Source organism: Podarcis tiliguerta, assembly GCF_965153285.1.
Source record: "Podarcis tiliguerta genome assembly, chromosome: Z".
NCBI classification, from domain to species: Eukaryota; Metazoa; Chordata; class Lepidosauria; order Squamata; family Lacertidae; genus Podarcis; species Podarcis tiliguerta.
The window spans coordinates 38,316,000-38,338,602 of NC_139553.1; the positions used below are offsets into that span (position 1 = coordinate 38,316,000).

Consider the following 22,603-nt stretch of genomic DNA (forward strand, 5'->3'; position numbering starts at 1 on the left):
GGACTACAATTCCCATCATCCCTGACTATTGGTCCTGCTAGCTAGGGATGATGGGAGTTGTAGTCCCAAAACAGCTGGAGGGCCGAGTTTGGGGGATGCCTGGTTATAACCCATAAAGACCACATCTGAATTCAGCCTCATTTATGCCCATCACAATAAATGTGTTCACACACACATATTCCTACGCTTTCCCCACCACTCATCTGTTTCATGAGCAGCTGGGCAGCATACAGAGAAAGAGATCATAGGGAAGAGAAATTGAATCCTTCCCTGCTACTGTTCAGATGACAGGGGGAAACTGGTGGAGGAGCAACTGCTCTTTCAAGAACCACCACTAAACTTCAGCCTAACCGAGACACAGCCTAGCCTGCCTTCCAGGGTTGTGAGTGTAACATGTATTTGTGTTGGCGAACACGCATGATGTTGTGTTTGATTGAAAAAAATTTTCCCCTTGGTGCCCTTTTCTTCATTAAAGTCCCTCCTTCCTCACCCCACCCGTCGAAAACTTTTAACTACTCCATCAGAGAAAAAGTGCCCTTAATGAAGAAATTACTTAAAGCAGGGGTTGGAGCCCCTCCTGCAGTTCTACAGCTTTGGTCCACATCAGAACTTCACAGCTGCCATGCAGATGCTCTTTACAAAAATAGAAACAAGAGGCACAATCACGGGCCTGCTCTGGCTCACCTAGTTTGGTCCTCAGTAGTCCTTACACAACTATCTCTTAAAATAGGCCAGAACCAGTGTCTTCCACAGCGCAGGCTGAGATGCTGTGGTTGGCCAAAGGCAATGCAATGACCTTTGGACTGGACAGTAATATAAACTCTGTGGCTAACAGCTCGTTTTCTGAACCAATGTGCTGCACTGACTCTCCAGCACAGGAGCCAACTCCAAGGGCTTTGCCTCTCCCAATAAAATATTTGAGTGGGCAGCCTCCCCCCAAGTTGATGGGCATTGCCTCTCAGATGGCCCCCCAATATTTTATTCAAGTTAGTACCCCATTGTGACTAGACTTGTGTTTGGTTGCTCACCTAAAGCTATTGGAAAAGCATCTCTTCTCTCGTTTGATTGTTAGCAGCAACAGATACCATGAAAAAGAAAATGACATCGTAGCCAAACATACACCACGAATTCTTTGTCAGAGAAAGTAGACTTTATTTCAACTGCATGCTGTACTTGCCGCACTATAAATATAAGGTATTTTTAATGTTTGAATGGATCAGTATTTTTTATAAAAAAAAAAACACAACACCAACCACACACCCTTCCCTCCCCACCTCCCATATACTATCCACCCCCCACTAAATACTTCCATGTTCTGCACGTGTTTTTTTTCCTTATCTAAGTCCAGCAAATAGTATAATATTATTTTAAAAATCGTTTATTTAAAAAATTGCACATCGACAGGGTTCAGAAAGCATTGTGGTTTTTTTGTAAAACTTTTTCTTTTTTCCCCAAGTCACAATAACTTTTTAAAAGGGAGGAAGTCAACTTGCAAAATTATGTGGGTAAACACATATGATTTCAATTATTTTTTTAAAAAAAACAAACAAACAAAAGACCAGACCAAGCTTCTTATATACAGTGTAATATTCCCTTGCTTATATGATGGCAACAGGTGAAATAATCAGAAATACACACACACACACACTGTATAGATTGGCACATGAAAGGAAATATATCTGCATGTGCTTTGTTCTTTCTCTGGGGGAGCGGGATTATTTCTAAAAAAAATTTAGGATGACTTCATTGTTTTCCTTAATAACGGGATGATTACAGTCATACCTTGGGTTACAGACACTTCAGGTTGCGTGTTTTCGGGTTGTGCACCGCACCAAACCTGGAAGTACCAGAACGGGTTACTTCCAGGTTTTGGCGCTCACACGTGTGCAGAACCACTAAATCTCACTTTGCGCGTGCACAGAAGCACCAAATCACAACCCACACGTGCGCAGACGCGGCGCTGTGGGTTGCGGACGTGCTTCCTGCACGGATCATGTTCGCAACCCGAGCATACATCATGTTCACAGCCCAAGCATACATCATGTGCTTACATTGATGATAAACTATTACATGGTACCTCAGGTTATGAACTTAATTCATTCCAGAGGTCCGTTCTTAACCTGAAACTGTTCTTAACCTGAGGCGTGCTTTTGCTAATAGGGCCTCCCGCTGCTGCCATGCCACTGGTGTGTGATTTCCGTTCTCATCCTGGGGGAAAGTTCTCAACCCGAGATGCTACTTTGTTTGTAACTCGAAGTGTTTATAACCTGAGGTACCACTGTATCTTCATTTCAAAGCAATAACGGCTGGCAGTGTTGAGCACTAATGTAGGGATCAGCAATTAGATGACCTTGAAGCAAATCCCTCCCACTAGAGGAATTTCACTTGTCCCCTTAAGTTAAGGTTGTTAACCTTATGGCAGGGCCGTAGCTCACTAGTAGATGATTATGATGGTTATGATGATGATGATGATGATGATGATGATAATAATAATAATAATAATAATAATTTATTACCCATCTGGCTGGGTTTCCCCAGCCACTCTGGGTGGCTTTCAACAGAACATTAAAAACAAAATAAAACTTCAAACATTAAAAACTTCCCTAAACAGGGCTGCCTTCAGATGTCTTCTAAAAGTCGGACAGTTGTTTATTTCCTTGACATCTGATGCGAGGGCATTCCACAGGGTGGAGCATGTCCCGGGTTCAATTCTCAGCATCTCCAAGTATGTATCAGAGGCCCCAACCCAGCCTGAAATCTTGAACGGTTGCTGCCAGTCACTGGCTGCAAGAAAGATGGCAGGCAATGGGGAACCTATGTGAAGGCAGATTGGGGTGGGGGGTGCCTACCCCTGTGCCTACCCTGTACATTTCAGGGTAGCTGGTATGGGGGTGGGGAACCATTAGTTGCCTGGGACACTGGAGAGCAGCTGCCAGTCAAAACAGACAACCCTGAACTATATGGACAAACAGTTCAACCTGCTCTAAGGCAGTTTTCTGTGTTCCTATGTTAGAGCCTCCCCGACATTCTGATGCACAGAGGGAATTCCTAAATACATAGGTTCCCTGCATTCGCTTTAGTAGATCCGCCATTTTTCTTGGATTCTTTTCTCATGGAGAAAAGTCATGGGCCAGTGACAGAATGCTTGGCATACAAATAACCCCTTCCAGTTAAATAGACTTCAGGTTAGCATTGTTCACAATGATCCTTGCCTTGGAGAGCTGCTGCCAACTGGAGTGGGAAATACTGACCTTTACACATTCATATCCTCAGAAGAACACATCTGCTGCCCATTCAGTATAAGTTAAGAGGAGGGCAGAAGAGCACACAAGTATCATCTTCCCATGTGCCAGGTGATGGCTGGTGCAAAATAGGACAAAAGGCAGGTTAGCCAAGAGTAGATGGAGACACAGCTGGTGGCAGGCAGAAACAACTAATTCTAGGTTTTGTCCTCATCCTCCTCCATACTGAGTTTTTCAGGGTCAAGACTGAGAGTAAGGAGGAGGAGGAGGAGGAGGAGGAGGAGGAGGAGGAGGAAATTGTGCCAACCACCTGGACTAGGTGCAAGTAAGAAAGCAGGCGAGTAGGGGCTGGGTGAGGGCAGACTGAGGTTGATGGGGCAGGACCCCATTTGCCCCGATGGAGCAGCCTCCACTGGGAAGAACATATCAATATCTCATTAGGGCTGTGAAAGACACCCTGCCTAAAACCCTGGACAGCTGCTCCCAGATCTGACTCAGTGGAGAGCAGCTTTCTATGTTCCTATGTACTTTGCCCTTTCCTTTCCACAGCAAGTGCTCAACAAATCACCTTCTTTAGTATTCAGCATCTTTTGGAATTAAAGTGTAAACACACTTATTTTAATGATCTGTAGTTCCCTGCAGCACACCAGTTCTGAACTTAACAGAATATTTATCAGAATGCATCACAAGGTTTGCACCCCACAGCTGAGGTCGCAGACTTGTCATATCAATATGATATACATAGTTCCCCTGTGTATGTTTCATTCTGCAAATGCGATTACATTAATGCCACACTGCCAACAGGGTCTCGACCCACAGCCATTATTCCAGAGGAAGCAAAATTGGTTCAAAATGGTTCTCACAGATGGATTTGCAAAGGAAAGACAATTCCGAGAATCATAGGGCATGTGGTGACTAATATAATAGCAGCTGTGTGGTTTTTAGCTTATGTTTTATGTGCCATCTTCATTAGAAATCCTTCAGAGAGAGAGAGAGAGAGAGAGAGAGAGAGAGAGAGGTTTCGCTTTGGGTGGTATATAGACTTTGGATTCTGGAGGGCTGCACCCACTACACAACCTCTTAAGAACACTCTACATATTTCAATCAACGTACAAAGAAAGGGGAGCAGAACTGCAGCCATTGGCCCTGCCCTTGATGCTTATTCAGCATGTGCAAAACTTCATGTGCAAAGTACATCCAGACTCTTTAGGAGCTAGGAGGTACCACTGGACTGGTGCATATATAGGTTGCACATAGGAGAAGACTACAGACATGAACCCAGTCTCCTTTCTCTGGCCATGGCCATTCTAACATGCAAAGCAGTGGCGTGAATGCCTTATTTATCCAGAGGGACCTATTCATTTTGTTATGCAACCTTCCAAGGGCCACATGCCAGTGGCAGGCAGGGAAAGAAGCAAAACAGGCCAGAACAGCAAATGTGAATTTCACCTTCATACAGCAGGCTAGGTTCTATACAAACTCACACACCTCTCTCAGTTCCCCACCCACCAGAGCAGGAGGCATGATCAGAGTTCAAGGACATATTCCAGCCAGTCAAAAACAAAGCAAGGAGGTGAAGGAGTGTGGGTTTGGAGGAGGTGTGGCCTAGGTGATCCTGGGGGTGAAACAGAGAATCCTGGGGGGCCACATGTGGCCTGAGGTTCCCTATTCCTGATGTAGCATGTCCTAGGCAGCCCAATGTTTATTCAGAAGTTAAGCCCCACTGAGTTGAGTAGGACTAAGGACACAAACACCATACAATTAAATCTGTATTATACTACTTTAAACAAATCATGGCTCCTCCTAGAGAATCTTATGAACTATTAAAGAGTGCTGAAAGTTGTCAGGAGACCCCTACTCCTCTCACATAACAATTCCCATGGTTCCCTGGGAACAGAGATTACCGTATTTTTCGCTCTATAAGACGCACCAGACCATAAGACGCACCTAGTTTTTGGAGGAGGAAAACAAGAAAAAAAATATTCTGAATCCCAGAAGCCAGAACAACAAGAGGGATCGCTGTGCAGTGAAAGCAGCGATCCCTTCTCTTGCTGTTCTGGCTTCTGGGATAGCTGCACAGCCTGCATTCGCTCGATAAGACACACACACATTTCCCCTTACTGTTTGGGGGGGGGGGAGTGAGTCTTATAGAGCAAAAAATACGGTACTTGTTAAAACATTCCATAACTGTAGCTCCGTGAGGGGAATAGGGGTCTCCCAACAACTCTCAGCACCCCTAGCAGATTACGGTCTATAGGATTCTTTCTGACAGAGGTTGGATGGGCACCTGTCATGGATGCCTTAGTTGACATTCCTTAGTTGGCATTAGATGACTAGGTTACGTTGGGGTCCCTTCCAACTTTACAATTCTATGTGATTCTAGATCCCAGGCATTGCAAACTTTGTACGACAAATCGGGTTAGCAAAAGCAGAACTCCACAGTGCCATCTAGTGTCACAGCGTTATAATGCATATACAAACACATATAAAGCGCTTTTTCTTTGCCAATGTAGCTGTTGGGACAATGTTGGGACCTTGCCACCTTCCTGAGGTACCATAGTGAAAGACTTGAAGCTGATGGTATGTGATGTTTTGTTAGGGAAGGGTTTGGGTGTTGGTTGTGTTTACTTAAACCAGGGGTGAGGAACATTTCTGAGCCAAAGAACTTCTGGGGCAACCTTCTATGAGCCACAGACCTGGGCTATGCAGAACCAGGGGCAAAAGTGAGCAGGTCAATGAATGGGAAAGCTAGCTTTGTACAGTAAGTTAGTTTCTATACACGCACATAGGCACCTGTGCATCCTCCATCCAGGCAAGCAAGCAAGAGGCACTATCAGAGTTCAATGGCACATTTCAGCAAGGGAGATGTGATGTGATGCAATGCCAGTGAGCAGGGTCTCATTGGATCCTTTTGGGCCTGAGGCTCCCCACCCCTTCTTTAAGCACTCTGATGCTTGCAAGACATGCAACCCTTTGCAGGGGCCTAGGCTGATCTGCCGCAGGTGGGAGAACTGTAGGAGCAGCATGGATGGCCCAACTGACAAGGTTTGCCACCATCGCACCACCTTCTCCTGAGGACTTCTATTTGGTGCTAAGGTCTCTGCCCAACAAAGCAGAGAGATTCTGGGTGCATTTGCAATCATGCGTTTGCAATACACTGGTCCTCAACTGAAGAACCGGAAGCACGTGACCTCATGTGGGTGGAAGCAGCACTGCAGTGACTTTTTTTTCTGTCAGAGGAAGGAAGGAAAGCAAACAAAAGAGGGCAGCAAGGGTAATCATATAATACATTTGCAAAACAAAAACTGGGCCCATGCTAGCAGAGTCCTGTGTTCAGAAAGACCAAAGACCACTTCCATAATAATTATGTCTTATAATCATTTTTCCATTAGCAATTCCAGGAACATCAGTGTGACACTGTATTTGAGTGTTCTCTTATTATTGAGGGGAAATTCGTGGAACGGGTCTCGGTGTTTCAATTTATGGGAATGGAGTTGCGAGATGACCTAACCTGGGGAGAAAACAGCAAAGGCCTAATGAAGAGAGCGCATAAGAGGTTATATTTTCTGAGAATCCTCCAGAAAAACAACCTCTCAAGGGACATGTTGATGGCATTTTACCATTGTACTGTGGAGAGTGCATTAACTTATGGTCTGTGCGTGTGGTTTGGGAGCTGCACGGTTAGGGGAAAAACAATGCTGTCCAGCATTGTCAAGACTGCGGAGAGAATAATTGGGTGCACTCTTCCTGCCTTGGATCAAATCTACGCTTCCAGGTGCCATAAGAAAGCAGCAGAGATAGTGCAGGATAGTGCACACCCCAAAAATGATATCTTTCAGCTTCTGCCTTCTGGAAGAAGGTACAGGGTTATAAAGACTAGGACTAGCCGCCTGAGAAACAGTTTCTACCCAGATGCGATTTTGGTTTTAAACGCAGTGTAAGGAATCTCTATGAGAGTATATTGTATTTAAAAATAGGGTATCAGAGTTTTTAGTGGGCTAACTAGGTTGGGATAGCTGGGATAGAAGGCCTGTTAGGTTTTGAATGTTTTATGTAGATTTTTCAATTTCGTTGTTCTGTATGGGACAATAACAATAAAGATTATTGTATCGTATTGAGTTGCTGCTTATAACCTACCAAGTATTTTATTTCTGCAATCACAATCTGCTTCCCCCCTTTAACTCAGCACATGCTTCAGGAAGGGTAGAGATAGGAGCCACCTTGTTTCTAGACATTGGGTTATACGTAAGCAATGCCTATATTAGGAGCCACTGACCCCTTTTTTATGACTATTGGCCACATTTTGAGCAAGGGCTGCATTCTCACCCTCTCCCAGATCAGCACCTCCCCACCCAAAGACAAAAAAGATGAAACACATGTGTGCGCACGCACACACAGAGAGAGAGATTCTACTAGGGTTCTGGGTCAAAGTTAGAACTAATATAATTAATCTGAATCACACACACACACACAAAAAAATCTTAGAGTTGAAAGAGGATGTGAGAAAGAGTGGCACTTTTCCAACTTCCTCCTTCAACCGTATGTACTTTTGGAAGGAGAAGAAAGTAACCCCCCTTGCTACCTTATGACCATGGGGACAGTGACAGGGGATGCTCATGGATTCCATAGCTGCATAGCCACCACAGTGCCAACATGTGCTAAGTTGCCAACTCCTGGTCTAGATTTATCACAGAATCCAAAGAATCAGGGTCAGCTCAAGCATTAAGTGGCCCTGAACATTGTGTCCTCTCAGCACTGCCTTCCATCAGTGGACATCTTGCTGCAGTAGCAGTGCTCCGCACAGCACTGGCCAGCTTTGCCTAGCTACCCTTGCATTTTTCCATATGCAATACGACCCCAGGTCAAGAGCACTGTGAGAAACTTTAAGGGCAACTAAATCCAGCTAACTGATGGTGATCGAAACCAGGGGCAAAGCCTGAAAAAGCACAAAAGAGGCAAGCATTAGCAATGAGCCCTGCCAAGGTCCTGGGGACCTGGCAACTGTTCATGGATGCTAAGTGGTGCAGAAAAGACCCAGCAGAGGTATCTTTGTGCATGAGGAGGAGACTACACAAGGCGCCTTTCTGGTGAGGGAATAGGGATTCAACTCTCCACATGGCTCCCTGCCCTCCTTCTCCATATCAAGCTGTCCAGGGGTTCTTATAATGCAAGTGTAAGCAATTATAGGGGGGGAGATACAGGTTTCTTTTTCAGCTGCACACTCAGCTGCTCTTGACACAGAATTGCTTTAGAATGAGGCTCTCTCTATTGATGCACAGTGTGTACCCAGATGCTCCCTACAGATAGAGATTAACATCACCCATGATGATCAAACACCTGCCAAGTGTGTCTTTGGAATGCAGAAAATGTGATTTTCGTGCTCAGGCTCCACACAGGCTCATCCTTGTCTTTCCTCCTCCTGTAGTGGAAGCGCTTTGTGTTGTTTTCAAGGATGCATCTCCTCTTCTGCCATGCTTCTTATTAATATTTCACACCTGGAAATGCTCTGTTATGGCAGCTTCACGACTACAACACAGGCGCCGGCTCTTCCTATATTGACTGGAACTTCCTAAAAAACAACAACCAGAATGTGCTCTGTTAAATCCACCTAACATGCCATTCTGAATTGGTGGGAGGGGGACTGCTGCTCTTTGGATGTCAAACCCGAACTCCATCTGGGTTCCAGGCCAAGGATGGTGGGAGCCCAGCATCACCTCGAGGGTGAAAGTTTCCCCAGCCATGATCTAAATTAATTAAGAACAGCATGTAATTTCCCTCTAAATACTACAGTCATACCTCGTGTTGCTTTAGGTTCATGTTGGGTCTTTTTGGCTTGCGAACACAGCAAACCCCACGCGCATACGCAGAAGTGTTCTGCACGCTTCGCACATGCGCAGAACTGCTCTATCGTGCTCCGCGCTTGCGCAGAAGCGCCACTCTAGTTGCAGACTTTTTGGGGTGCAAACGGCACCCCGGAACAGATTGTGTCCACAACTAGAGGTACCACTGTATGTTGCTATTGCTAGGGCTATTGTTGGGGTGTATGGGGTGTTAAAGGAGGGGTACTTTTTGGGGAATCCCTGAAAGATGGCCATATAACCTCTGCTTAAAAACTGCTGCTTATCTATTAATTGCCTTACAGAGGAACATAGACAAAAAGGTAGATCCCTGCCCTAAGACCCTTACAATGTAAACTTTGACGGGGGGGGAGGAAGACTTGGGCAAAGTAACTAATATGGGAGAAATGCACAGACACTAAAGTTCTGTTTCTGTGTAGAGTAAGGACTTAAAGGCTTGTACCAAAGGCTTTACAGGATAATTGCGCTTGAGGTATCTTGGGAGTCAGGCTCAAGCAGAAGGGGCAGCCAGGGAAACATTTGAGGGAAAGGGAGACCCTGGAGCAGTTGGGGTTGGTACATCTGGAAGAGCAATCGAGACAGGTGGGCATTTCTTGGTTAGTGGCAATAGGCAAGACAGTGTTGGGTAGTGTAGCTGTAAGCAGGCTAGATTCACTCAGCCATAAAGCTAGCCACCATCTTCTCGGGATAATTTATCCCACAGGGTTGTTGTGAGAACAAAAAGCGGAGGTTAGGAGAACCATGTAAAGCAGCTTGAGCTACTTGGAGGGAAAGCAGAATATAAATGCAATAACAAGCAAATTACCTCTATCCATTCATTGTTTTGTGCATCATAAGATTCCACCGTATCCAGGTAGGTTTGTCCATCGTAACCACCCACTGCGTACAACCTGTCTCCAAGAGGACAGATCCCAACAGCATCACGGGGTACGCTCAAAGGTGCTACAGTGGTCCAAGTGTCTGTTTTCGGATCATACCTAGAGCATTTAGGTATGGCAGAATAGATAAATAAATAAAATAACTAAGCTTAAATGCCTCCTTCAGCTGCAGTACCCCATTGGAAGGGGCCATTTTGGTGATTTGGGCGGGGAAATTGAAGAGGGTGAATTAAATACCCAGTAGCATTCATCTTCATCTCTTATACTACATGATACTTTCTCTTTCCCCTCCCCACCCCTGCAAAGTTCCTTCTGTTTCTTCCTCTCTAGACAGGACATGTCACATCCCACTTGTGCCCTCACTCTGATTTGGCTTCAGGGTAGAATATTCAGAGTGAGGGCAGGAAAAGGAAGCAACGTTTGCCATCTGGGAGGAAGGAATCGATGGCATTGGGGCAGTAGGTATACCTAGCAGCAGCAAAGCGTAATCAAAGAGAAAACAAGGGCATCCAGATTAAGAGGCAGGAGTGACACTGCTTTGAGGAAACTTCTCCCCACACCCAGTCCCCCAAACCTGAGCTGGTAAAGGTTCTCAAGACTCCATATTGAGCCATGAGAAAGTAAGAAATATAATCATGCTTCCTGCAGCCACAAGATGGCACACTTGACTTATGATCTAGTCCTTTCTTCTTAGTCACAATATAAAATGACTGAGTTGAAGCATGCAGCAGCAACAGTGGCAGCCAATCACCCATTCTTTATTCCCTTTCCGTTTAGAGGACATCAAGCAAATGTCTCAAGAAAAAGCCAAGCATTTATTGTTATTATTATTATTACTATTTGCTGGATGGCTATAATAATTCATAGAAATGTTTTAGTCTGTGCACGCTTTAAGGAATTTTTAGATATCAGCAAGCCGCCTTTTGAAGAAATTGATGGATTCTTAGTATAGAAGCCTTTTGCAGTTTAATAAATCAAAGCTACCATTCATTGTTAGATGGAAAGTGTGCATACAGCATACATCTGGAATTAAGAGAAGCAGCATTTGCTTCAGATAAATCAGGGGTGGGAAACCTCAGGCCCAAATTCAGACCTCCAAGCCTCTCAGCCTGGGCCTCAGGACTTCTCCCCTATCCGCCACTGACTCTGTTTTGCATCCTCCTTGAGTGTTTTTGCCTGCCTTGAATATGTCCTCGAATACAGATCCTGCTTCTCGCTACCATGGAAGGAAAATAAAGAAGAGTGTGCGCATGTGTGTAGGACCTAGCCTACTGTATAAATGTCGATTTTATGTGCATTGTTGCTTATGGTCCTCAGAGCCATTCCTATTGGGTTTACTGGCACGTTGCACCAGGGCGCTGGCCTCTCAGGGGTGCCCCTAGTGAGTGGGGGAGCTGCATGGCTTTGCCGGCGGCCTCCCCTTTCCCTGCACAGCTGCCAGCTGTGCCCCGTCAACCATATGGCTGGCGGGCATGCAGCTTGCCTCCCAAGCCTCCGCGGGAGGAGAGCGATCCCCGCAGAGGCTTGGGGAAAGGTTGACAACTCTGGGAAAGGGGGGAAGCCAGAGGGATCTTTGCACCACGGTGCTGGATATGCTTAAGACGGCCCTGATCGTCCTGCCCACATATGTGGCTTCCAGAAAGTTCCGCACCTCCAAAAAGAATCTATCAATTTACGAAGCGGCACACAGGTAGAGTATGATCACCTCCCTAATTTTAACTTTCATTCTTTGGGAGGCCCTCCAACTGCATCCCTAATTTTGTTAATTTACTAAATTACTTTCTCTGGCGAATACCTGATAAACCCAGCATGTTGTTTAAACCTAAAACATCTGTTTCAATGCACAAAGGAAGATTTCAACCATTTAATTCCTTTATGCTGTGTGGCATAATGGTTACAGCCTGAGATGGTGACCAGACCCCCACCTGGGCATGAACCTCACTGGGGTGACGTTGGGCCAGTCACCTTCTCTCATCCTGAACTACCTCATAGGGTTGGAGTTGGGGAATATTGTATGTCACCTTGACCTCCTTGAAGAAAAGGAGGTTTATATACATGCAGTAACAATTTTAAAAAACGCCCCTACCTTTCTACGCAGTCAGAAAGCCGAGAACAGTGATTCGAAGCAGGAGCATCATGGCCACCCACGGCATAGAGAAACCCGTTGTAGGTTGCAACACCAACCCCTCCACGCCGCTTTGACATGGATGCGCACATGCTCCACTTGTTTGTGTGGGGGTCAAAGCACTCCATGGACTTCAGGCAGGAGCTGCCGTCTCGCCCGCCAACAGCATACAACCTATAACAGCAAGACAAGCAAGACATGAAGGCATCTTGTCTAATTGCCCACATTTTGAAGGAAGGACACAGGAAGCATGCCATCGGTTCATCTTGCTCTACAACAAGGATGTAGAATATGTGGGCCTCCAGATGTTATCATAGAATCATAGAGTTGGAAGAGACCACAAGGGCCATCGAGTCCAACCCCCTGCCAAGCAGGAAACACCATCAGAGCACTCCAGACATATGGTTGTCAAGCCTCTGCTTAAAGACCTCCAAAGAAGGAGACTCCACCACACTCCTTGGCAGCAAATTCCACTGTCGAACAGCTCTTACTGTCAGGAAGTTCTTCCTAATGTTTAGGTGGAATCTTCTTTCTTGTAGTTTGGATCCATTGCTCCGTGTCCGCTTCTCTGGAGCAGCAGAAAACAACCTTTCTCCCTCCTCTATGTGACATCCTTTTATATATTTGAACATGGCTGTCATATCACCCCTTAACCTCCTCTTCTCCAGGCTAAACATGCTAAACATGTTGTTGAACTCCCATCAGGTGTTGCCAGCATGGCCAATGCTTAAGGGTGATGGGTGGGGGATGCAGTACAACAAAGGCCAAAGGCCAATAAGGGATCAGCAGCCTCAAAAAATAAGGGATCAGCAGCCTCAAAAATAAGGGATCAGCAGCCTCACCTGTCCCGGGGACAGTCTACGGGATATCTAACAATCTGGGATAGCAGCGGGAAGCAGCGCTGGAATAAGGGGATTTCCCGCAAAAAAGGGGGAGGTTGACAGCTATGGTTGGAAGAGACACTGAGGGTCATCTTGTTCGACCCCCTACAATGCAGCTATCCCATACAGGGATCAAACCTGAAACCTTGGCATTATCGGCAACACAGTCTAATCAACTGAGCTTATCTGTGAGTGTTGTGCGTACTTGCTGTTCAGTGCTGCAACCCCCACAGTGCTCCTTGGCGTTGCCATGCTTGCGACGTAATTCCACTGCCGGGCCTGAGGGTCCCATCTTTCCACCGTGTTGAGGTAACTCCATCCATCGTGGCCTCCAACTGCATACATTGGCCCTTCAAGCATTGCTACACCTTTGGGTGAAAATCAGAGTTGGGAGGAAAGTAGTAGATATTAATGTAGAGTAACATTTGTTTAATTACGTATTCGTGTTCCTCACCTACACCCTGCCATCCACCCAGTAGAGCCATATGGTGGATAACTGGCATAACAGGCATACAACAAAACACAACACTGAAATTCATGCAACAATACAGGACAAGGAATCTCTGGGGCTGCGAACAGCCTGTGAAGCTTCATGGCTGTGGAGTAGTCTTCACTTGGCTACCATGTCTGTTTCATACAGTGCATTCCATCCCATTTTTAACTCTGTGTGTGTACTCAAAACATTCTCTTTGTAATAATTGCAGTGAAGAAGAGGGCTTGGAAAGCCCAGTAACACATGTAGTTCTGATTTCCACCAACGCTGGATCCAAGTTGTTGTGTTTGAGCTATGATCGGAAAGCTCTTACTGTGATCATTGAATCACAGTGTTCCATTCACACATGCATCTAATGTCAAGGGATGGCTAGGAATACATAGACCTGTTCTCAAGGTATGGGTAGACCTGTTCTCAGGTAGAGGTCTCTGGAGAATCATTGCACGGCAAGTGCATGTTTAATGTGTGACAAACTGTCATTGTCAGTTTAAGTAGAAGATAATTTTGCAAGTGCTCTTACCTAAACCATGCCTGTGGGTTGACATTGGGGGCATCACAGTCCAGGCTTTGGTTACTGGATTGAAACATTCGACTGTATTGGATGTTTTCAGGCCATCTCTTCCTCCTACAATGTACAGCTTGTTGTCAATCACAGCAACCCCGAACTGTAGCCGCCTTCCATTCATGGTTCCAATTTGGATCCAGCTGTTTGTCCTCAAGTCGTATTTCTCAATGGTGGTAGTGCCTGTTGAAAATATATGAATAGTGAATTTGAAGGAGAATCTTACAGAATAGTGGTGGCAATGGAATATTCATGAACATTCAGTGATATCGCTGACACTGTTTGGAGATCATGAGCAGCCAATTTTAACCACTTATATAACTGAGATATCTTGAGAATTTGTACGTAAAATACATGGAAAGTATTTGTGCTTGAAATACATGGAAGTGCAAGGCACCATTAAATACTTGGTGGTTAAGAAGTTTTTTTAGAGTTTGCTTCAAGGATAGGAACTGGTCAAAATTCTAAAATTATGGTGTGGCAATGTGTAGCAGTGACAAGTAACAGAGTGTGGAAAATGAACTACATGCATGCAGAAATAGGCTGGAAAAGTAGAGTGGTAAACACCCAAGACTCATACCTTGTAGCTAGGGATATATTAACAGACTGAGTGGTGCATGGTGTTTTTTAATCTTTTTGTAAAGGGATAAAAAGAGAGAGGGAGCAGGATCAGGCCAACCAGATGTCTATGTGAAGCCCACAAGCAGGGCCTGAGAACAGCAGCCATCACAACTAGTAGACAGGGATAGTCTTATCTTCTTGAATTTCTCTTTTAAATCCACCCTAGTTGGTGGCGATTCCATTGTTTAACAGTGTAAAGAAGTATTTTCTTTTGTCTTCCAACATTCAGCTTCACTGAGTGTCCCTGAATTCTGGGGTCATGAGAAAGGGACAAAAAACTTTACTCTGTCCACTTTCCCTGACATCCATAATTTTACCAACTTCTATAATTTCACCTCTTACCAGCCTTTTCTCTCAACTAAAATGCCCCAGAAGTTGTAACCTTTCCTCAGAGGGAAGTTGCACCAATCCCTTGATGGTTTTGGTTGCCCTTTTCTGAACCTTTTCCAGCTCTACAATATCCTTTCTGAAGCGAGGCAACCGGTGTTGCTATTTTCAACTGTGAAATTCCAATTAATTCTAATTCATTCCACTCCTGTCCATTCAATTCTAAAGGTCAGCCACTAAAGCAAAGATCTTAAGGCTCGGACTTCAGCTTCAATCTCCTATGTGTCCATTATGATTGCACAAGAAACACAATGCAATCCAAACCATTTTCTCCCCTTCATCCTGAGGATCTAAAGTGCTGTGCTTTTTTCCTTTTTCCTTTTTTTTACCTTGGGAGCAGTGTGAGCAACTGTATCTGAATAATGTTAATATTCATTCCATATAACGAAATGTAATATGGTGGCAAGACGGCGTGTTTGAAATTAGTTCAAACATCCAATCTTGCTAGCAATTTCTGCAGTAGCAAGTAACACTACAATCTCTTTGAATAATTGCTTTTCTGTGGGTTGTATGCTGTGGGGGTAAGGTTCCCTTAAAAAAAAAAAAAAGTGTGGCACTTTAAAAGTGGCAGATGGAATCGGATAGGCTTTGGTTTATATGTGAATTGCCTTATCTTCCAGAGCTTACACCTGCATTCCCTGTTGAAGATTCAAAATACTGTATGCAGAATTAGCAATACCTGGTGGAGGAGGCAAAGGGTCATAGCTTGGCGATACTAAAATATGCAAGGTGTAATTTGGAGCAGGGCTTTTAGTGTGGCTACCCAGTTCCGCGGATCATCATTCTTGTCAAGATGCAACAGGTGCCAGCTATCTGCACTTTCCAGAAACAATTTAAGACCATCTTGCTCTGATGGGCTTTCCCATCTGGATGAATGGGTCTTTACCATGAGTGTCTACTTTGTATGTTTTTGTATTTTTATCTGTTTTAAAATATATTTGGTGTAAATTGCTTTGAGACAGTTGTTTATAAGGATATTAATAAATCAATAGTAATAATAATGTGAAGGTAGATTAGTAAACACAGGAAGTTGCCTTCTAATTAAGGTGGGGTGGTTGGTGCTGATGGCGATTATATTAAATTATGGGCGTTCCACACACATTATGTCTCAAGGCAGTGTACAAAATGCAATAAAATACAAAATAAGCATACTTCCAGCTGGGAAACAAAAATGTCCCAAAGTGCAGATAGTGGTCACCTGTTATATCTCGACAGGAGTGATGTTCTACAGAGTATCTTTGAAACCTGAAGGAGAAGCTCCCCCACAGACCACAGTGGCCTGCTGAGTATATAATGGATAAGTTGGTCTCTCAAGTCACCTGGTCCGGAGTTGTAGAGGGTCTTTTATGATAGTAACAACACCTTGAACCTGACCCAGTAGCAGATTGCCAGTGGTAGTTTGCCCTCACAAGCAACCTAGTCACCAGGTTTTGCACCAGCTGTAGCCTGCGGAGCCACTTCAAGGGTAGTCCCGTATAGAGCACATTGCAGTAATCCAACTTTGTGTGGACAACTGGGCATAGCTGTCTTCCTAGCTGAAGCTGGTGAAAGAAGATGCAAGAGGGCAGGGCTCCTCTCATAGTTGTGTAGAAGAGGTCACCACACTTGCTAAAATTCCCTTTTCTACACAACTATTTAAATACAGGGGCCCTGTCCTCTTTTGCATCTGCCCATCCTAGTCTGAACTGATCTCCCCATTCCAAGCCCAGTACTCTTTTCACCATCCCATGATGCCTGTGATGTGAAAATGTACATGGAATTGTATAGGCAGTGCCTGGTAGCCTCTCAAAAGGCAAAGGAATTGAGTTCTGAGCGATCTAGTAGTCAGAGCACAGCTTGCTAATATCGATCTTCTGTAGTTCATCTAAACTGTTGCCACAGTTGTGCTCATCCTCATCGATAATCTCCAATGGTCAATGATGGTTGGAGTCCAACATCTGGAGAGACCCAGATTCCCTATCCTGGCTTTGTACCAGGAGTAGCCAGTGGGTACCTGCCAGGTGCTTTGGGCTATAGCTGTCATCATCTCCAGTCAGCATAATAAATGATTAGGGATAGTGGGAGTTGTAGTCCAAAACATCGGGAGAATAGCATGTTGGCTACCCCATCCTTACATCCTTACATGCTAACTACATTTATAGTGAACTAAGTTTTCATAGGCCAGAGGTCACTTTGTCAGTTTACCTTTGGTGGCATCCATACCCCCCACAGCATAGAGAGAGCCCACGGTGGACTTCCTAGGCTTAGTACGAGGACTCTGCATCATAGACCTCCTTTCTGGTAGCAGGTGATACTTCATTGCTTCCATGAGAAGTTTCTGGCACTCAAGGTCATCAGTGAACATGGGGCTGTTTTCCAGATCTGCTAATAGCTGAGACATACAAAGTCTTGGTGTTCATATTGATGTAATCAAAAGGTCATTTCTAGATATATCAGCCAAGTCTTTCTCTAGATGTTAAGAGCCACAGGGCATCATAATAATTAGTGGGGACCCTGAGACAGCCATCAGAAATCCTCCTTGCGGCTGGTGTTGCTGCTACTGATCCTCCTCCTCTTCCACACCTGGAGCTGGCTAAGGGAGGAAAGAGTTGGCCAGTGGGCCAACAGGACCCAGGATTCAGGTTGCATGGGCTTCTATGCATATTAGTTTGCACACACAAGATTAAACAAAATGTTGGAATTCAACTGCAATTTTGGGGAATGAAGTTGGCAGGTCAGCAGTGAACTTCTTTGCTAGAGCATGAACTCCAATAGATGCCTAACCATGCTGACTCCTAGCTTGGGGAACTGCTGTCAAGCTTCCTACAACCAAATCCCACTCCCTATCATCCTCAACCTTATTATCATAGCTTGGAAGATTGTCTCCCATCTCTTATCCCCAGAATTTGACCTCCTCAATGCATTACCAAAGCACTTCCCCATGGTCTGATGATCCTATGATACTATTGGGGTGTCTGGATGGGGGAATTATAGGAAACAATTGCACTTGCAGTTTCTCACACAAGCACAGCCTGGTCTCCAATGGGAGGTGCCATGTGATTTACCACCAGACCTGGCCAGCTTCTACTCTCTGATGCCTCCAGCTTTGGCTCCAACCTAAGTGCCAGAATTGTTGACATATCCCTATTGTCTTCTAATGAAAGGAATACAGTCTCATTGTCATCCTTGGGGAGGGGGCTTTCCAACATTAAACTGAACTAATTGCCAGCAGAAGGTTTTTACTAGGTGCAAGCAATACCAAAGGTAGAAACATGGCCATTCATCCAATTCTTTTATTAGAATGGTGCCCTCATTTGGCTGATATAACAAATATGTCAGCTTCAGTTTTTATCCACATTTCCACATCAGATTGTGAGGGGTTCATCAACATTTTATTAAAATGTATTCCAATATACACATTTTTATACTTTTCTACAACCCCCCCTCGTTACATTTTGCAAAGCAATTTCCCCTAATACAGTGCATTTTTAATAACAAATATCTCTATATATATGCATTTGAAATATACGTGAGTATATGACTTTTTGCACATTACTTGGCTGGAGACCTTCATTGCAAAATTCATGCAACTTTGAATTTCAAATATGGTTGTGTTTCAGTTCACATGCTGTTTCAGAAACTGCAGATTAGGTAGGCTTCACATTTCAGTGTCATCTGAATCAAATTTCTCACTCAGTCCTAGTTGCTAGTGTAGGGTTTGATTTTCACATTAGGTGCATTTCAATGAAATATTATTTGAAATGTGATTGCTCGCTCCAGGATTGTGTGACCAATAAAGAGTAGGTTCAAAATAAGTTGAAATAAAAATTAATAACAGTCATAACAACAGGAGGTTTGGAGCTGAAAACTGTATCACAAAATATAGGGAAGCACAAATTCGGCAGGATAATGATGTTTCAAGCAACACATTTACCCTGGAGGTGTGGATCAGGTCAGTGTGCATAAGGATTCATAGAAATCAAATTTCTCAGGCATTCTATCCAGAGGCCTACCTGTGGGGACAGCAAAGGCAATCGGATGTAGGAGAGAAGCATTCCGAGCTCCCGCTGCCTGGGTTGCAAGTCGTGCCGAACCCACAACATCAGTGCCTTGAATATGGATTCTTCATCTGGGACATTGATGTCATCACTTGACAGGAGCTTAGCAATTTCACCAGCAGGCAGCAAGAGAAATTCCTGGTTCTTTATTACCTCAGTGAAGTGTTCCTAATGAAGGGAGTAAAACATAACTTAGCATGGCATCTGCATTTTACATATTTGTTCATTCATAGAATCATAGAATTGTAGAGCTGGAAGGGTACACTGAACATCACCTAGCCCAACCCCCAAGAATTTCCTTCACACTGCCTTTTATCCCATATGAGCCTAGAGGCTCAGAGAGGATACTATTGCAATTACAAGCAGCCTACTTTCTTCTAACTCTAGTGTCAGGGCCTGGCTGGACGCTGGGGAGTGGTGGCTGGATACTGAAGAGTGAGCATCAGGAGAAGGAGGGTTGGAGACTGACTTGGAAGAAGGGGACAGTGATCTGAGGGAGCCTGTAAAAGCCAAGAGATTGAAAGTCAGAAGCAGGAGAAGATGCAGGATTGGAGGTTGAAGAACAGGTGCAGATGCAGAGGAGGGAGAGAGAGGTCCAGCTGGCATAGAGTCAAGGGCTTCCTCACCACCTCCTCCTGCCTTCACCTCTCCTATTCCACACTCTCCCAGGACCAGAAGAGGACTGAAGTGGGAGGAGCAGAAGCAGATTATATGCAGGTGGAGTCTTCACCTGCTTGCCTGCAACTCTAGTGGGGAAGATACTTAAGATGAGATTGGGACAAGGCCTCTCTCTTGTGGCAAATGCCTCATCTGATGCACACCTAGGAGGAGCTGAGAGACACAGGGATGTCTTTGCCTAACTTATAAGGGTACTTTTGACAATAAAGAGGTAACTCCTCACTCCATACTTTCCTTGCCTGACCCCAACCAAGTCTCTGGAGAAATATGCTTCAGCTGGAGTTCTGAGCTCTGGATGCAATATTTTTGCTAACATTTCTAGGATAAAGTAGGAGTGCAGCATTTCATTAATCAGTTATATGAACTGATTAAAAACTATGCAGAATTAATCCCTACTCAGATGCTATGATCTTAAGAAATACCACAAGCTGTTTATAGTACAGTGGAACCTCGGATTGCAGACATAATCCATGATGGAGGCATGTCTGCAACCCGCAGCGTTAACATCCTGAAGCATCATGTCTGTGCAGGCGCTGTCACGATTTGGCACTTCTGCACATGCGTTCTGGTACTTCCAGGTTTCCTGCAATCCACAACCCAAAAACACGTAACCTGAAGCATCCATAACATGAGGTATGACTGTAAACAGTTTCTTGCTTGTTGAAGCAAGTTTCCCAGATAGGAGACTGTTAATAGTTCACATCAGTAACAACAAAGCTAAAATAATAATGATCTTTTCTCACAGGACTTTTTAGAGGCTGCTTCATATATCCATTGAGTGTTTATTGCTGAGAGTCACTCTCCTCATTCTCATGCCTGTTGACAATGATGAGCTAGATGGAATCATAGCAGTGTTTGCCCATTGGGCCTGGTAGGGTGGAAGATAGTAGGTAGAACCATCGCCAACAACAGAGACAACTAATTCTTTCTCTGCCCCCATTTTCCTCCTCCCTACTGAGTTCTACAAGGGCAGCACTGAAAGTAAGGAGGGGAGATCCAGCAGTCTGTGCCACTCCCTGGGAAATAGGGAAGTAGGGAAATAAGTGGGGGCTGGCTGAGGGCAGACCGAGGTTGGTGGGGCATTTCTCCATTTGCCCTAATGGCCCAGCATTCACTTAATTCCTGGTGTATCTAGAGCAGGCTTCCTCAACCTCGGCCCTCCAGATGTTTTTGGCCTACAACTCCCACAATCCCTAGCTAGCAAGACCAGTGGTCAGGGATGGTGGGAGTTATAGTCTCAAAACATCTGGAGGGCCAAGGTTGAGGAAGCCTGATCTAGGGTAAGCACCTTCCTGATGCTCTACAAGTGAAGGTGTGAGGACTCAGCTGCCCCCCACCCCAAGAGCAGAGGGCCTACAACCCATCCAGAAGTCTATGCAGCCAGTGCCTTGCACACCTTAATACCACCACCATGGGTCATAAAAAATCAGCAGCAGTGTGTACGCTCCAGTTTAACTCACCTTGGTGGCTTCAAAAACCATGGAAATTCTCTTATTTTGCTTCACAGGGATTTAAGCTGCTTTTGAATCAAACAGCAACTTGGGTTGAGCTTGTGCCCAGCCTCACATCACTTTCATTTCACATTCAGACCCAGGAATTGTCACTCTTTGTGCATTCGAAGAGGGTCTGGTCTCTCAACTCTTTCCCTCTGCAATATTTATACCTAGATTTTATTTCGCAGCAGGCTTCCTCTTTCTCACCTCATGTCTCAATTGTTCCTTCCTCTGCTTTGAATCACTGGGGTATGGGCAACAGTGTATACGCTCTTCTCTGCTCCTCAGATTATAGATATTTTTCACATATCCGCTTGTTCCAGCTCCCCATCACACCCAGTCATTTGCTCCCTTTCTGAAAAGCACCACTGTGTTTTCCTTGCCACCAAAGGCATCAAACCCCACCCACAGCTAATGTGCTCTTTGGGGAACCGCTGTCTTTATTGACAGTTGAAAGAGGATTCTAGCCTTCGTTTGCCCTATCATCTTGAAACAGGAGGGAGGGGAGAGGGCATCCTTTTGCTCTTTGAAAAAAGATGAAATGTAGAAGTGAAGAGGCTTGAATGGTTTTAATCGGTGCATCTAATCGATTAGCTCAGTCGCAAATTAAAAAAACCTCTTCAGATTAAATTGAGTCAGGCAGATGGGCTCTTGTACCAAGCCCTTTCCATCACGACCTGAGGACATGCCAGTCCTGATGAGACCTAGGGAGCTACAAATGCATAACAGCCAACTTTTTCAGATCAAAAACTGGGATGTGCATCTTCCTGGATGGGTGCTCCCGGGCGAGTCACGTGAACCGCGCCGGAATCTCACCCTGAAAAAACCACTTTTTCAGGGTGCGATCTCTCACACACATTTTGGGATGCCGCACAAGATTGCAGCCCCAACCAAAATGCTTTTTCTCCAGTGTGAGCGTTGTGCAAGAACTCGCAAGATCATGGCACCCAAAATGGCAACTGTGGTCTTGCACAAAAAAACAGGATTTTCCATTTTTTTCCAGGACACTTGGCGGGTATGCAAATGCAGTGAGTGTGATGGAAGAGTGGACTGTACCTCTTTAGGAAGCATGCGGGGGAGGGAGAAGAAGCTATTTTGTAAAGATTCCTTCAACCCTCCCTTCAAATAGGCATCAGACACATCAGGGACATGAACTGTAGCCCACTGCTTGCTGTGTTTTCTAACTGCAGAGTGCTTGGGGTTGTTGTTATTGTTGAATATATGTAAGTTTTCAGATACAGTATTCCCCCTAGCGCATGCTGATTGAAATGGCAGGGTCCATTTTGCCACCTCTGGGCTATTCCACTTTTTTACCACCTCATTCCGCTGCATTATGTTGATCAGTCTT

At 44.9% G+C, this 22,603-nt stretch overlaps 1 protein-coding gene across 4 annotated transcripts in view; it reads right to left on the reverse strand.

Moving 5' to 3' along the window:
* Nucleotides 1-1,731: 1,731 nt before the first annotated feature.
* KLHL4 (kelch like family member 4) overlaps nt 1,732-22,603 on the reverse strand; it is a 45,280-nt gene continuing 24,408 nt past the window's right edge. The window contains exons 5-13 of one of the 4 annotated variants that reach the window (XM_083422281.1): nt 19,040-19,252; nt 17,232-17,418; nt 13,998-14,222; nt 13,190-13,352; nt 12,065-12,277; nt 9,906-10,077; nt 8,537-8,811; nt 6,255-8,488; nt 1,732-5,096 (exon numbers count right to left, since the gene is read on the reverse strand). In XM_083422281.1, coding sequence (XP_083278407.1) covers nt 8,752-8,811; nt 9,906-10,077; nt 12,065-12,277; nt 13,190-13,352; nt 13,998-14,222; nt 17,232-17,418; nt 19,040-19,252 — 1,233 coding nt within the window. In that variant the 3' untranslated portion in view covers nt 1,732-5,096; nt 6,255-8,488; nt 8,537-8,751. Of the gene's footprint in view, nt 5,158-5,420; nt 8,812-9,905; nt 10,078-12,064; nt 12,278-13,189; nt 13,353-13,997; nt 14,223-17,231; nt 17,419-19,039; nt 19,253-22,603 lie in introns of all 4 variants that reach the window. The other 3 variants (XM_083422280.1, XM_083422282.1, XM_083422279.1) reach the window with 3 other exon arrangements.